General features: G+C 37.8%; 1 protein-coding gene across 7 annotated transcripts; it reads left to right on the top strand.

The window, feature by feature from the left end:
- Positions 1–622: 622 nt before the first annotated feature.
- Positions 623–14,516, top strand: MPPE1 (metallophosphoesterase 1). Of its 7 annotated transcripts, none has more exons than XM_039339232.1 (11): positions 623–1,060; positions 2,479–2,818; positions 4,009–4,400; positions 7,475–7,583; positions 8,856–8,959; positions 9,111–9,191; positions 9,971–10,079; positions 11,359–11,430; positions 11,535–11,657; positions 12,614–12,754; positions 13,960–14,516. In XM_039339232.1, the coding sequence occupies exons 3-11, from the start codon at positions 4,126–4,128 to the stop codon at positions 14,140–14,142; spliced, it is 1,197 nt and encodes a 398-aa protein (XP_039195166.1). In that variant the 5' UTR covers positions 623–1,060; positions 2,479–2,818; positions 4,009–4,125; the 3' UTR covers positions 14,143–14,516. The 7 variants fall into 7 exon arrangements, with proteins under 7 accessions (XP_039195166.1, XP_039195170.1, XP_039195168.1 ...); XM_039339236.1 differs by having other exon boundaries at positions 2,479–2,927; XM_039339234.1 differs by adding an exon at positions 1,172–1,344 and having other exon boundaries at positions 2,479–4,400.
- The last annotated feature ends 740 nt before the right edge of the window (positions 14,517–15,256 follow it).

Here is a 15,256-nt window from a genome sequence, read left to right as displayed (position 1 = left end):
TTCAGGTCCAAGCACAGGGCAGAAACCACACATGTCATTCATGACTGGGTTAAGTCCTAGATAAGGGTGTGTATGACTCCTGCTCTTGATTCAAGAAGCTGAGGCTCACTCATAGAAATGATCGTAAGAAAGAGCAGGTGACAGGTTTCAAATATTTAGGAATAAAGTGTGCTTGAGGAAAGCTCACTGCAAATGTGCAGCTGCCACTGGACAAAGATCTGCAAACTGAAGCTCTGTTTTTTTATACACATTTAAAACAGTTTTTCCCCTGTGAACCTAATAATATCCTGTGTATTATATTAAAAATGACGGTTTGGTTGCAGCTGATGGAGGTCCACCATGGCCTGCTTTAATAAACAAGATTTTGCTCAGAAAGCAAGCCTATCGATCTCTGGTTTTCTCCACCCTAAATAAGGTTATGGTCCACCTCCTCCTCCGGTACTTTAGGCTAATTTTAAACAGTATCGTTTCTGTGAGTGTTGTGCTCGGTACCGCCTGGTTTTGGAACGATTCTTTGGACCAACGCGACATTGCTGTATCGATTGCATCCGGATGCCATTATCGTCCAACAAGTCACGGTCACCTTGGAAACGCTTTGCTGATAGGAACCTTGCCGAGCAGCACCTGAGCACAACGCGGATGTGAGGAGGCAGCAATAATTACTCATCCGAACATCCCGCCGCAACTTCCCGCGAGGCCAGCGCGATCCAGGAGCAAAGCAGGTGGCGATGCCCGCTCAGACCCACCATCTCCTCAAGAGGGCGAAGGAGAGACGCGGAAAGGAGCGAAAGGGCTCCCTTCGATTCCATCCCTAGCCGAGGTTGTATACCTTCCGCAAAACGAGGACTTCGTCGTAGACGCGGCGAGTGCACACACGTGCCTGGCGGGTGACCCTGCCTTCCTTCATTGCTGCCTCTTTTTTCTTCCGGGGTTTGGCGGAGGTGCGGCTCCTGCGTCAGCTGCTCCCGGCGGCCTCCCATAGACGCGGAGGCGAAGCTTCCCCACTGGCGTGTTTCGTTTTTGGAGCGGAAGATCTTCCCCCATCGCCCACCCCTCCTCGGTGAGTTGCAGCAGCGCTCTGAGTCGTCTTGCAGAGTGAGATGGACGCAAAGAGATTGGACATAGCAATAATAATAATAATAATAGCGCTGAAAGGTTGCCTTGTTTGCAGGGTCGGAAGGAAGGAAAATAGAGAAATTCTTGCTGGCTGAAATAGATTTGACTTTCGATTCGAAAGGATTTCTGTTTTGTCTTCCGAGCTTTCCGCGCTGGGAGAACTGAAGGAAGCCTATTGCTGCTGCTCCTCCGAGCGAGAAATGGGTCGGGTTCGTGCATTGCGCTGAGGTGTGATTTGCGTGGGTCGGTGTCACGCATTTTGCACTGCCAAGCCTTTGCCACAGTTCATCACGGCGGAACAAATCATTTTTGGGCTTCCGGGATTAAAGACGGGTGTTCTTTGTCACGTTTGATTTCGACCATCCGAAAAGTCACAAACGAGAAAGCTTTGGCGTCTAGCAAAATGCTTTCGATGGGACGGTTCGTCCACCCGAAGTGAGGCGGGGCAAAATGAGGAGTTGTTGCTCTTTTGAAGTCTTGGAAATTGTGCCCAGCAATCGCTTCGTGCTCCTTGACCTTCCTTTGTGAAGACAATTGTGTTTAGCCCCAAAGTGTGCTCTCTACTTTGTGAGGGTTTAGTTGAGAGGTATCCAACCTTGGCAACTTTAAGATCTGTGGACTTGGAGAATTCTGGGAGTTGAAGTCCACAGGTCTTAAAGTTGGCAAGCATGGACCCCCCCGCCTTTGTTTAGCTCAGTGGTTCTCAACCTTTTTAATGCCGGGACCCTCAACCGGTCGTAAGTCGAGGACTACTCAATCGGTCATAAGTTGAGGACTACTCAACTGGTGCAGCGCCGTTTGCAGAATGGGACTTTTGGCAGGCTCAGCAGGGCAGAGACAGCCTGGACAATTCCTATTGGCTTTTGAAAGCCAATAGAATTAAACTCTATTCAAGAGTGTCTATTCTGTTGGCTTTCAAAAGCCAATAGAATAAAAGGGAGTAGCACAGCTAAGGAAAAGGGGGAAAAAAATGGCGGACTGCGTTGTTTGGCGACCCCTCGTGAAATGGTCATTCGACCCCAAATGGGGTCCCGACCCACAGGTTGAGAATCATTGGTTTAGCTGGTCCTAATGAAAATTATGGTAATATTGAACTAGGACCCACAGGATCTCTCAATATGATACAGTAACCTAACACCCCCCCCCCCACCCGTAAAACAGTGGGTTTCATGAGCTTACACTTGGGAAAGAAACCGTGCTGTTTACTTTTAATAATTACATCTTAATATGTATACACTATAAAGGTATAAATTTTAGAAAATAATTTCAACGAAAGTTCCCATTTTTTTTTTTAAATCGATTTGTTGAGTTTTGCTTAATTCCCTGAAATCTCTCATTTTGTTTTGTTTTGTTTCCCCTCAGGAGAGCCCTTCTCATTCACCAAGGTCATGCAAAAGATGTTTGCTTTGAATCAGCAGTTCTCTTAAACTGCTGCAGCTTGCAAAACACTGGCGCGATCTAAACTGCTTTTGGAGTATTCCCAGAGTAGCTGCACTGAGGGTGACAGTTGCAGCCAATTTCCTGCCAGTCTGGCTTGGTGCTTATCAATCCCTTCCCCCTCTGTTGCAATTCCCTCTGCAGAGCTGGCTTCCAGGCATGAATGCTGCTGTCTGAAAAGGGAAAGCACTGTATTAAAAGCACACTCACACACACACACACACATGAATGTTCAAAGCAATGGGCATAGTTTTGCATCAAGGAGGTGAGTCTGCTCAGAAAGGAGGAAGGCATTTTCTGTTGGCCCTCCATCCAAGCTACATTATTAATCTTGATTAATTATTATGGGGCAAGAATGGCCTTAGAAAAATAAGGTGAGTTTTTGATGGTCTCTGGAAATAACTATAGCTGAAAATAACTATCAACTTGCTGGACTCTTGAAATCCTTGCAACCTACATAAAAAGCACAAAATGAAAGGAAAGGAAATGTAATGTGCCACGCTATAGTAATGAACAGAGATTAAATGGTTAATTGTATTAAATGCAGTGTTGTATTAATTTAAATATTAAATGATTTACAAGTGTTCTTTTGATAGATACAGAAATAGTAAATATTACTCTTTCAGTTCTATTGATGAGTAGGTAAACCATTGAAAGGTCCTTCAGTGAAAATCTCTTTAAATGTGAAATGAATGATGGCTCTTTTGGGTAGAGAAATGGACATATAGCTAGAGTAAGAGGTCCCATGATGGAGGTTTACAGCACAGAATCAGAAAATGTCTGATATGTAAAGCAATTTATAGTCAACAATTTTGAGGTCAGAATGCCCTGGTTTGAAGTTGATCAGCTTGTGATCAATTCAAAATAGTTATTCTGAAGCCAAAAATGTCAGTTTCAAAAAAAAAAAAAATAGCTATCACAAATATTACTACTTCTCATACAATATTTTTTTTTAAATACACATGTTGGAGATAGATTTGTCTTTTATTACAATTCAGTTATTTTATTTGGTAAATTTTTAAAATCTGTCACTATAAAATGTTAGAGCAATGCCATGCAGTTTAGTTAGAAGAATGAAGCTGTAAGAGTTCAGTGGAGCTTATAACCCAGTGGTTCTCAACCTTTCTAATGCCGCGACCCCATAATACAGTTCCCCATGTTGTGGTGACCCCCAACCACTTATACATCACCGGGTGCCAGGGGCGTGGCCAAAGAAAAGGGAAAAAAAATGGCGGGCAACCTTGTTTGGCGACCCCCGTGAAATGGTCGTTCGACCCCAAATGGGGTCCCGACCCACAGGTTGAGAACCACTGTTATAACCAAATCACTTTTAAGCAACTGCCATTCATTCTTATTTATCACATTGTTGAATTGGGGTATATACGTGAATGAGGCTGATAATGTAGTTTGTATCCAGTACAGGCCCTATAACATTTATTTCTGTTTCTTTTATAGGTCTTTTAGCTGATGAGAAGAACCACATGAAATACACAGTAATGTACATTTGATTCAGGGTATGAAAAAAGAGACATTGGTGATACTTCTATGGAAAAAGTGCTGCTGTAGGCTGAGATGGCGATTCTAGGCTTAAGACCTATGAACTATTATTCTTTGAGAAAAAGAGGCATTTTTACACTGAAACTTATTTGTTTTACTCTGACTGTATTCATTTTCTGTGAATTTTTAATTTATTATGTAGTTATAATTCAGTGTCATTGGCCGGAATTGAAAAATCAGAGTCTGGGGACTAACACACAGAATTCACATTCTGTCTTGAAAACCATCTTTTTATCAGATCCTCATTTGCTTGGTAGAATCAATGGACATTGGTTGGACAAGTTAAGAAGGTAGGTGCCAAAGTATCAATGAATTGTTGCTCTTGATTTGTGGAAGCATTTGTTGCATGTTGAAGAATTAAAGTTACAAATCTAAAAATTTATAAACTGAGCGTCTACTTTCTAACTTATTGAATGTTGATGTTTAACATTGCTAAAATCTCAGTGTAGTTGCCTCTCATAAGAAAGGAATAATGAATCTTATAATTCATTGAGCAAAATTTCCCACTCATTATTTGAAGGAACAATCATCTTATTCATTGCATGTTGGTTTAACACATTAAAACCAAAATAGTGTTCAAGAGTACAAGTGTTCTGCAATGTTTGAATCAGCTTAATACTGTGATTTAAAAAATTATTTATTTAGTTGATTTATACAGTATAGTCACCCATCTCAGAACATGTCTCTGAGCAGCTCACATTAAAACAAAGATTTATATACATATGAAACACATAGCAGCTTCATAAAAAAGCCCTCAGTACAGCCAAGAAAATATTTAAAATACATGTTGCATAATAAAATACTGTTGTTTATCTTAATTTTACAATAGTTTATATATGCAGAATTTTTTCTTGTTCTATAAAAGTTGAAAGGAAGGAGATAAGAGTTATGCAGGAGGCAAAGGCAGCTGTTCTCTGGGAAAGCCTTGAGGTTTAGTATCAAAATTGTCTTCCAATTCCTTGTGCTCAGCCTCGTAATCAGAGCCCACAGTTAGAAACTGTGGTTGTTGAGTAAAACAGTTACATGGGTTTAACAAGCAAAGCAATCACATGCTTCACTTAATGATCAAATTTCCAGTCCCAATTGTTGTATATCAAGGACTATATTTACCAGCATGTTGTCATGTTGTTATATATTTTCCTAAAGAACAAATGATTGGGGGACTAGAGGTTAGAACAGTGGTTCTCAACCTGTGGGTCGGGACCCCATTTGGGGTCGAACGACCATTTCACGGGGATCGCCAAACAAGGCTGTCCACCATTTTCCCCCCTTTTCTTTGGCCACGCCCCTGGCACCCAGTGATGTATAAGTGGTTGGGGGTCACCACAACATGGGGAACTGTATTATGGGGTCGCGGCATTAGAAAGGTTGAGAACCACTGGGTTAGAACATGTGGGGAACGGTTGCTGGAAATGGGTATTTCTAGCTTAATGAAGGGGGGGCTGGGGGTGACATGATAGCAGTGTTCTAATATCTCACGGGCTACCACATGGAAAAGAGAGTCAAGCTACTTTCCAGAGCACCTGAAGGCAGGACAAGAAGCAATAGATGGAAACTAATCAAGGGGAGAGGCAACCTGGAATTAAGGAGAAATTTCCTGACAGTTAGAACAATTAATCAGTGGAGCAACCTACCTCCAACATTGGAAGTTTTTAAGAAGAGACTGGACAAACATTTGTCTGAAACAGTATAGAGTTTCCTGCCTGAGCAGGGGGTTGGATTAGAAGACCTCCAAGGTCCTTTCCAATCTATTATTGTTGTTGTTGTTGTTACAGTATCCTGTCACCAAGATACATAATTTTGGCTGTCCTCAATCTTTTTATTACACTGTTAATTTCTCTGGTGTCTTCAAGGTCCAAAAAAGTTGTTTCCATTTCATATGCTGAAGTTTTCTCTAATAAACTTTTCTTCAGTCTTCTCATTCTTGCTGTAAGTCACAGAGTCTAAATGGGTGGCCTGCTGTTTTTGGATAATGTCAGGAATTCACGAGTGACTTCAGAATGTTTGCTCTCTGTTCAATTTGTGTCGTAATAATGGAAATTTTTATGTAACTTTCAGTCACAGTATTTTTTTCTGCTCTCTGACTAATCAAGGATAATTCTTTTTTACTTTGGGATTATAATAATTTACGCTCTGATTATTTCTTTTCTCTACAATATATATACATTCCACCTTTATAGCTTAGCAATTTAACCGGTCTTTGGATGTACCATGTCATTTCCAAAGTACCTTCTTCTATTTCTTATTTGGCAAATGCGATTTTCCCAACCTTCTGTTATAACATTCAGAACAGCAATTTTTGAGTGGCCCTTGTTGTTCTCCTCCAATGTAAGCACCATTTCTGTTGTTGCCAAGGATAGCAATTGTCTTCATTTTCTCCTCCTTTGCCAACCAGGTCTTCTTGCTGATAGCAGATGGGGAGCAGTAAAAACGGCAATGAATTGGTACTTTACCAATTTCTTTGTTCTTCCTTTACTGAAGTTTCTTTGAAGAGAAAGAAAAAACAAAAGGGAGAGGGAATAGTAAAACCAGTTTATTGCAACTATGGAGGATGGAGAGATGGTGGCCAACAACCTTGAGGCTGCTGCTGAACAGCAAGTGTTTGCTGCTTTATTTTGCCCTCCTGGTCTTAATTATAATCGGAGGGATAGATGCCCACCAGGAAATTCTTTGTTTAATATGCATATTAAACAAAGAATGTAAGAAGATAGTTCCACTTCTTACATTCTGAGACTATTCTTGATTTTCTTCTTCCCTTAATCTATGCCACCAGCATTTTGATCATTCAGGTGGAAAATGAAGCTTAGCCTGCTCTTTGTACTGCATGTGTAGTTTGGAGTAATGTTACATAGTCAAGGCTTTGTGATAGTTGATTGTAACTCTAAACCAGTGTTTCTCAACCTTGACAATTTTAAGGCATGTGGACTTCAACTCCCAGAATTCCACAGCCAGCATTGCTGGCTGTGGAATTCTGGGAGTTGAAGTCCTCATGACTTAAAATTGTCAAGTTTGGGAAACACTGCTCTAAACAGTTTATTCAGTTCATCCTTTCCTTGAGCTGATTTTTGCTAGTGGATAATTCTAAATAGTTGAAGAGTCGGAAAAGCTTCAAAATTAGGCTAAAATCTAGTGAAACCACCTATATTGGTTCCTGGGTGATAAGGATTTCTAATGGTGGCTCTTTTGTACAGCCCTGGCAGTTGTAAAATGTAGATGTTTGCTCCAGATTATTAAACATGATATTCCACACACTGTTAAGAGAAGGCCACTCTGTATCCAGCTATTTTTAATCCAGATTTTATAATTGCTTCATAATATTTGTAATGTTAATTGAAATATGTTTTTGTACTTTTCCCCCTGCTAGGGAATGGCAAATGGAGAGGGCCTTCCAAACTGTCCTGTGGCTTCTGCAGCCGGAAATAGTCTTCATCCTGGGCGATATCTTTGATGAAGGAAAATGGAGCTCTTCCCAGGTTTGTGTTCCTTGAACGGGTCTCCGAGCAAGAGAGATGCTTTTAGTAAGTGAATAGAAGTCCAAGGCCAGGAGTAGTTCCAGTTCTTGGAATCTTAATTATTAAATGGAAGCTGTTTTATGAATATTACAGCATTGTTAGAATTTAAGTTTGTATTTATAGATGGTACTTTGCACAACAGATATGCCAACTGAAACAATATTGACAGTGTTGGCAGCAGACCTTTTAGCACAGATAACTTTTGGGTATTGTTGCTAGTTCCTGTACGTTCCTATAAGTTGCATTTTAAAATGAACCTTAACAATTCCCATTTTCTGGTCTTATACACCGACTAAAATGCAGCTGAAATGTTTTTTCTAAATTAACCAGTTTGCTAAAGTATTCAGAAAATTCGTTTACAAATATGTGTGTGTGTGTTAGGAAAATGTGGACAAAGAAAAATGCAGATTGTTTGTGTAGGCTTGTGAGAAGAAAAAAACAAATTGATGAAGAAATAGAGCAGAATGAAAAATGTGAAAAAAGAGCAACTGTATGAAATTGAATTTGACAGATTTGCAGTTCCTACCAGGGTAGTAGTGATTAAATTCATCAGTTAGCAAGAGGTTACCCAAGTGTCTTCTAAAATGAAACAGTCTGCAGTTTTCCCCCAGTGATTAGTGTAAAATTCAGTAGATGTCTTGGGTAGATTATTTCTATGGTATTAAAGCCAAATTTATATTCAGAACACTCTTACAAAAATGAACTGTGGGTTGGGGTAAATTGGACACATTATGGACAAATAGGGCTGATAAATAAAAATAAAATATGTAGAAATCTGTGTTGGTTTGTAAAGGTTTTTTATGATTCTAAGAATAACTCTAATATATTAGTATCTAAACACTCAACAGCCCTAGGTGGGGAAAAATAACATAATGCAAGCTGCTGTGTTTAAAGAAATGCACTGGTGCCCTTTATCTTCTTTTTAAGATTTTTTTTTTCTGAATATAATGTAGAAAATAGTTTGTTTTCATTTTTAATATATAAAAATGAATTTTAATATAAATATTATGCAGTTGATTGCCTTAGCTCAGGGGTAGGCAACCTTGGCTCTTTTATGACTCATAAAAGAGCCAAGGTTGCCTACCCCTGCTTTAACTCAATGTATTGTCTGCTGACCATTTATTCTAGGCAAAGGCAAGGATAATCAAAACAGAAAAGCTTAAAACTAATAGTATTTAGTTTTATTTAAACAAGATTTCTAGCTCTTAAATTTTTAAATATATTTTTCTGCAGGCTTGGTCAGATGATGTAAGACGCTATCATAAAATATTTTGGCATCCGGACCACACAGAAGTATTTGGTATTGTTGGCAATCATGACATCGGCTTTCATTATGAGTGAGCATTGTTTTAAAATTGTGGAATATAGATTGAAATATTGGTGTTGTAGTGAAGATGCTCTAATTCAGTTATGTTTTCTCCATGCTGGGAGTTACGTTGTTTATTAACGGTATAACAAAATGCTGTGTTTTTTATTATATGCTCCTAGGATGACATCATTCAAATTGGAACGTTTCTCTAAAAGTTTCAATTTGTCTTCTGAAAAAGTAATAACTCGGAAAGGGATAAAGTGAGTATAACTTTTTTTTTTTTCCATTTACTGGGGTTTTTATTATTGTAGCTAGTCTTTGTACTTTGGCATTTACAGCAAAATATTAGTTTCACAACGATGGCATCACATTACATTTTATTAAAAAATAAATTATAAATAGATTTTTTAAGATTAATTTTTGGCTCTCTAGAAAATACTTTTTAATATATTTCTGCTGAAAGGATAAGGATTGTTGCTTGTGATCTGTTTTTTTTTTCTATTTGGTATTAGCCACATAAAAAAAATAATATTAAATTTGTTCTAATTCTGCTTTTAACATTTGCATTTTAATTTAACTACAGCCCATTATATAGAAACATGTATTCATTTCCTGATACTATAAACAATATCTTAAGATTCTGCATTGTTTAAACTCCATTTTTATATCAGTGTTAATATCTAGTAACCAATGATACATTGATTGGTTTTTGCCAAGTTAACATTTAAGACAGAGAATCATATTATGACAGTGTTAAGATCAATATTTATGATTATATATCCACTATAAGGATTATTTTTCTTCCTTGATCATTTATTACCTTGGGCAGATTCTGTGCAAACCCAGGGAGAATTGTCCACTTATTTGTGACATGGCCCTCTTTGTCTGTTGTAATCTTCAGCACATTAGAAGTATATTCAGTGGGGAAGTCTTTTTATGCTATGTGGGTTTACTTTGTTGAGTTTTATTTCCAAGTTAAGAATATGGGATCTTCTAATTTATTGGCTGTAACTTGCATATTTTCTTCTTATATTCTTAGCTTTCTTATAGTGAACAGTATTGCTCTTGAAGGTGACAACTGTATGATTTGCAGAACAGCAGAAGCCAAACTAATTGAACTTTCCCACCAACTGAATTGCTCACGGAAGGTAGGCATATAATGTTTTTTGGGAAAGCTTATCAACGTAAAGAATAACTCTTCTCCAGAATTATTTCAAACTAAGCCCTTCCCAAATTATTATTCTGGTGCACCCAATCTTTCAGCAATCTGTCTTTTCCTCTAAAAATTATATGTTCTCTTCATTAAAATGAATGAGAAAGCCCTTATGGGGTGAAGGTTTCTGCCCTTGGGCATTGGGAAAACCAGGATGAAATTGTGGATATGAATAAAGCAGCAGCACTATCAAATATGTTCTTTTTAGTATTGTAATCATCTTCAGATGATTACAATACATCTTTTGTGTCTGAATTTAGTAAATGAAGAAAGAGTCCTTTTAAACTATAGTAATTTATTTATGGATTCCTCAATCCTACAGCACTTATAAACTCTTGATATAGCAGGGCTTACCTGCTCTTTAAATTAATTAAATCTGATAGTTTGATATTTGTTAGATTTATACCACATATAAAAACTAAAGGTGGCATACTTAGTGCTCCTTCCTCTGTAATGAGTTGAGACAATAACTTTGAGCAGAAGGAAAAGCAGTAACTGAATAGAGTCTTAATTCTATTGGCTTTCAAAAGCCAATAGGAATTGTCCAGGCTGTCTCTGCCCTGCTGAGCCTGCCAAAAGTCCCATTCTGCAAACGGTGCTGCACCAGTTGAGTAGTCCTCGACTTACGACCGGTTGAGTAGTCCTCGACTTACGACCGGTTGGGGGGTCACGGCATTAAAAAGGTTGAGAACCACTGAGTTAGAGGCAGAATTGTAATTTAAGAAAGCACCTCAGGCTTGACCCCCTTCCCCAGTTCCCTTGATGATAAAGGGAGAGGAGGGGAAACATATTCACACTTGCAGATTCTATTATTGTAACCTCATAATAAAAGTAGAATTAGCATTCAAAAATTTGGTTCCTAGTCTGATCCATCTTGAAGGACTGGCACCCTCAGTACTTATGACTGTTTTCTTTTTTGTGCATTGTGTGCATAGACATTGTTCTAAAACAATCCTGGGAGGTTCTGCTAAAATATGCTAATATATCTTGCAGACATTTTTTGCCTCTTTCTAACTCAAGTGGTGCCTAAAAACTGACTCATCCATTCTTTGAACATGAGAGTGGTATCTTTTAGAAAATCCAGTTTTATCTAGCTGCACCATTCCCTCAATTCTAATGAAATACTAGAAGTTTTCCTTAAAAACCATGATGACTTTTCTATTTGTTGCTCTGTGTAAGGTATATATTAAATCATTTCTTATTTTTGTTGATAGGAACAAAATCAATATAAGAAAAGCTGCAGTAATGTGGATAAGCTCCCAGCCTCAGCTCCAATTCTGTTGCAGGTAAGTTGGAAGACTATGATAGAATGAGATCTCTGCATTTTATTTAGCATGGGCATAGTGAGAAACTTTATTTGGAACTATTTTGTGCTTTTAATTCTTCTCAGCATTATCCTCTTTATAGAAGAAGTGACTCAGAATGTACAGGGGAAGATTCTGCTCCCCTGGAGAAAAAGAATGATCTCTTTAGAGAGAAATACGATGTGCTTTCTCAAGAAGCTTCCCAGAAGGTATTTTTGTTTTGACCAGAGGCTTTACATTACTTAAGTCTGAACTGTGGAGTTGTATTAATAAAGAAAAAGTGTGAATTTTTTATTCTTAAAAGTTGCACAGTGGATCTTATTTCTTTTAGGAAATATTTACGCACAATATTTATAGCATACAGTGCTATAAATGCAGTGACAAAGTAACCAATGCAAGAGGAACTTTCCTTCGTCTTCAAGACATCTGGAGTTCGGGAGACATTCTTTCTCTTATGAAAAATGACAGCATATTGTTGCATTGTTAAAGAAAGAAGCAGTACCATATGTGGGAAGTTTCGCCTTTTACTGTATTTGCTTACAATAAATTCACCAGTTTTCAGTGATATAAATCTGTTGTAAAGAAGACCTAGGTGCAGTGTGGAACCTACTTTGCAATCAAGTATACTAGGAGTCAAAATTGTACACCTCTGTTCTGAGTTGGATTGCAGGCGATGTACCTGTTTTGCAGTTCGGTCTCAGTCTTTGTGGCTCAAAGCCCTGCTGGGCGGGAAAGTTTGCAATCTGAGATCCAATATATTTGAGGAATGCCATAAAGCAAAAGGTATTTTAGCTTGGCAGTGGAAATCATCAAGCACATCACCTCTAGCATGCTTATTTGTTAATGATATATCACAGTGAATTCAAGCATTATGTAGTGGTTCCCTGAGCCCTATTAAGTCAGAGATTTCTGGGTAATGCTGAACCACACTTCTCCCAAAGATGTGGTGGACAGGAGTTTTGGAATCAGCTCTGCATCAAAACTGAGTTACTTCTAGTATTTACTGGGATGATTTGATAGTACTTTAGGGATGGATGGATAACAACTCTAATAAATTAGCACTGATTAAAATGACTGAGGGGAAACTGAAAGCAAGATGTGCTGTGTGGAGGAGTTATTTCTTAAATCAGAAATGGTAACAGTGATGTTTTATTCCACTTTATAGCTGCTATGGTGGTTTCATCCTCGGCTGATTCTGAGTGGTCATACCCACAGTGCCTGTGAAGTGCTTCATAATGGTAACATTCATGAAATCAGTGTTCCATCATTCAGTTGGAGGAACAGAAACAATCCTAGTTTCATAATGGTAAATTTAAATGTTTATTTTATCAGATATTTTTTCATAATATAAATCAACATAGCAATCAGCTATTTTCTCAGACTGATGCTACCTGTAAAAAAAAAGCAAAACAGAACAGCTTCTTCCATCCTCTCCAAAAGTACACTTAAGTTGAATACAAAGCACCCGCTTTATAAAGCACATACACGGAGAGCCATCTAGCTTGTAGAGTGCAAAGTAAGGTTTATGATTTACAATTCTAAATGCAAGCATATTTAGTACGTTTCTATAAAGAGGATGCAGTGTAAACAATCTGACTACAATTGTCAGTAGTCTGCAACAAACAGTATTGAGACTTGTTTTTGCTTGACTGATTTATTCACAAGACCACCTTTTCCCTCTGGGATTCTTTGTCTTTCAAAAGTGCAAATTATATCAAAGGGCAGCAAAATTCTATTCAGAGGAATCTAATTCACAGTTTACTTGGGGTATACTAGATTACAATTCTTAATAAACCCAGAGCACAAAAAATTTCTTGGTTCTAAGCCTTGTTTTAAATGATGCTATCTTCAAAACTGGTTCTATGCTAACTTTACTTTTTCAGTTCCTTGAGCTTCAGGAAAGGCAAAACAATTATAGTTCTATTGTACTTTTTAATTCATAGATCTGTCTCATTTTAGGTGATTTTAAATTGTTCTCCTTGAGAAGCATAGTTTCACCTATATTTTGTTTAAAGTCCTTATTTAACAAGTCCTTATTTAACAAAGTCCTTATTTAACTTATTTAGCACTCTTGACATGTGGATGCTTATCTATGGGGCTAGATTATCCATAATCCCAATCCCTTCCCAATTCTATAAGAACAGAGAGCTATGTTGTATTTTATTTCATGCAATTTCAAATGCTTAGTTCCCCCAATTATATAGCAACCATTAGTATAATTAAGGGTTTTAAGCTGTTAACTATATAAGTCTTCCCTTGTCCGGTCAAACAACAGCTGTTGTGTTCTGGAAGGTCCTTTTTCACATGGCACAAAATGTTCATACAGGGCAGTTCAGTGCTTAATTGCAAAATAACTCCATTAGAAGTTTCAGAGTTGTCTGCATCTCTTGAACCATGAACAATTGAAAATAATGCTACTTTAAGAACTCAGCTTCCCTCTCCCTTAATAGAATCTTCAATATCTACAGCCATTTGCCTCAGACCTTCTAAACTCTTGCTTTCATTTTTCAGGGCAGCATAACATCAACAGAGGCCTCGCTCTACAAGTGCTTTCTTCCATATGAGAACACGGTAATAACCATTTACTGTACAGCAGGATCTGTGCTGGTGGTCCTCATTCTGGCTCACTTTCAGCCCCTTCTTTCCCCTTACCATTTTATTCAGCGTTTAATCACTAAGTATAAAGCACTATGAGAAGTCAGACACTTGGAATCAGTCACTGACACACCAAAGCTAAAGAATAATCCATCAGACTACATTCATGCCAGCAAATGCATACTTGAATTGCTAGCCCAAAAGCAAACTGCTCTTAACAGACAGAAAGCTCTAGACAGTTGATAGGACTTTTTTTTTTCTACAGGATAAAGTAACTGCTTCATGCTGTACAAAAATATTGTAATCTACAATCAAATGAATGGTTTTCTTGCTAAAGTTTTTTGTATCAAATATGTCTATTAAAAGTTTGTAACTGTACACTAAGTTCTACAAGCCTCTTTTTGTGTCTGCACTAGTGCCCTACGCTGTCAGAGGCTCAGTCTTTGTAATAGAAAAAGAATTTTAAAGTGTTATTGCTGCGTGACCATCTGAAGTGGTAGTTCATTTCCTTGATACCAGCAATACAAGATGTAGTTATTTTACAGCAAGGTATTACCAAAACAGAAGCAAAATGTAACTATAATAGGTGACATAATTTTCTACTCTCACGAGTCACTTTTAAATTAGATGTAAATAGTTTTAGATGGTAGTCGTGTGACAGCATCAACAAAAACCTTTGCTAATAAGTTTGCAGAGTATTGGCAAGCCAGGTAGAAAACTGAGAAGCCCCTTGCACGTTCAAAATTAGGGTGTGCACTCTGTATCCATGAACACATGGACTGAAGCTTGGTTGAACATTTCCCCTGGAATAAGATGTAAACAACTACTATTAGATTCACACAGAGTTTTTATGGTATGACTCAGTTTGCATGACTATTTCCCCCCCAAGAGAGATAAAACCTTACCCAAAAACTTGGCATTCCATTCCTACATGTTTAAGTCCTATCTGATTAATAGCATTAAAAAGTGCTTGTATGCAACTTAAAAAGGCATTATAAATTAAGCTGCAGAAATTTATAGAGTTGGTTTTCTTCATCTACTTATATAAATTTTAAAGAGAATTTTATTCAGTAAAGTTCTAGTTAGGTTAGCCTTCCTCATCCTGATGGCCACCTAAGTGTGAAGACAACAGATCCCAACATTTCCAGGCATGCTGGAAAGAGTTCTGAAAGTTGTAAACAAAAATCCATTTGGAGGGCATTAGATTAAAATT

The sequence above is a fragment of the Crotalus tigris genome, unplaced genomic scaffold, assembly GCF_016545835.1.
Source record: "Crotalus tigris isolate CLP2741 ecotype Arizona unplaced genomic scaffold, ASM1654583v1 scf7180000017731.4096049, whole genome shotgun sequence".
In the NCBI taxonomy this organism is placed as follows: domain Eukaryota; kingdom Metazoa; phylum Chordata; class Lepidosauria; order Squamata; family Viperidae; genus Crotalus; species Crotalus tigris.
This window is presented reverse-complemented; position numbering and strand designations above follow the sequence as displayed.

Bases quoted from the DNA above. Each gene is read 5' to 3' on its own strand.
- MPPE1 (XM_039339232.1), top strand. From the start codon at position 4,126: ATGGCGATTCTAGGCTTAAGACCTATGAACTATTATTCTTTGAGAAAA. The intron at 11,431-11,534 runs GTAAGTTGGAAG...AATTCTTCTCAG, and splicing joins CAGCTCCAATTCTGTTGCAG to CATTATCCTCTTTATAGAAG. The intron at 11,658-12,613 runs GTATTTTTGTTT...TCCACTTTATAG, and splicing joins CTCAAGAAGCTTCCCAGAAG to CTGCTATGGTGGTTTCATCC.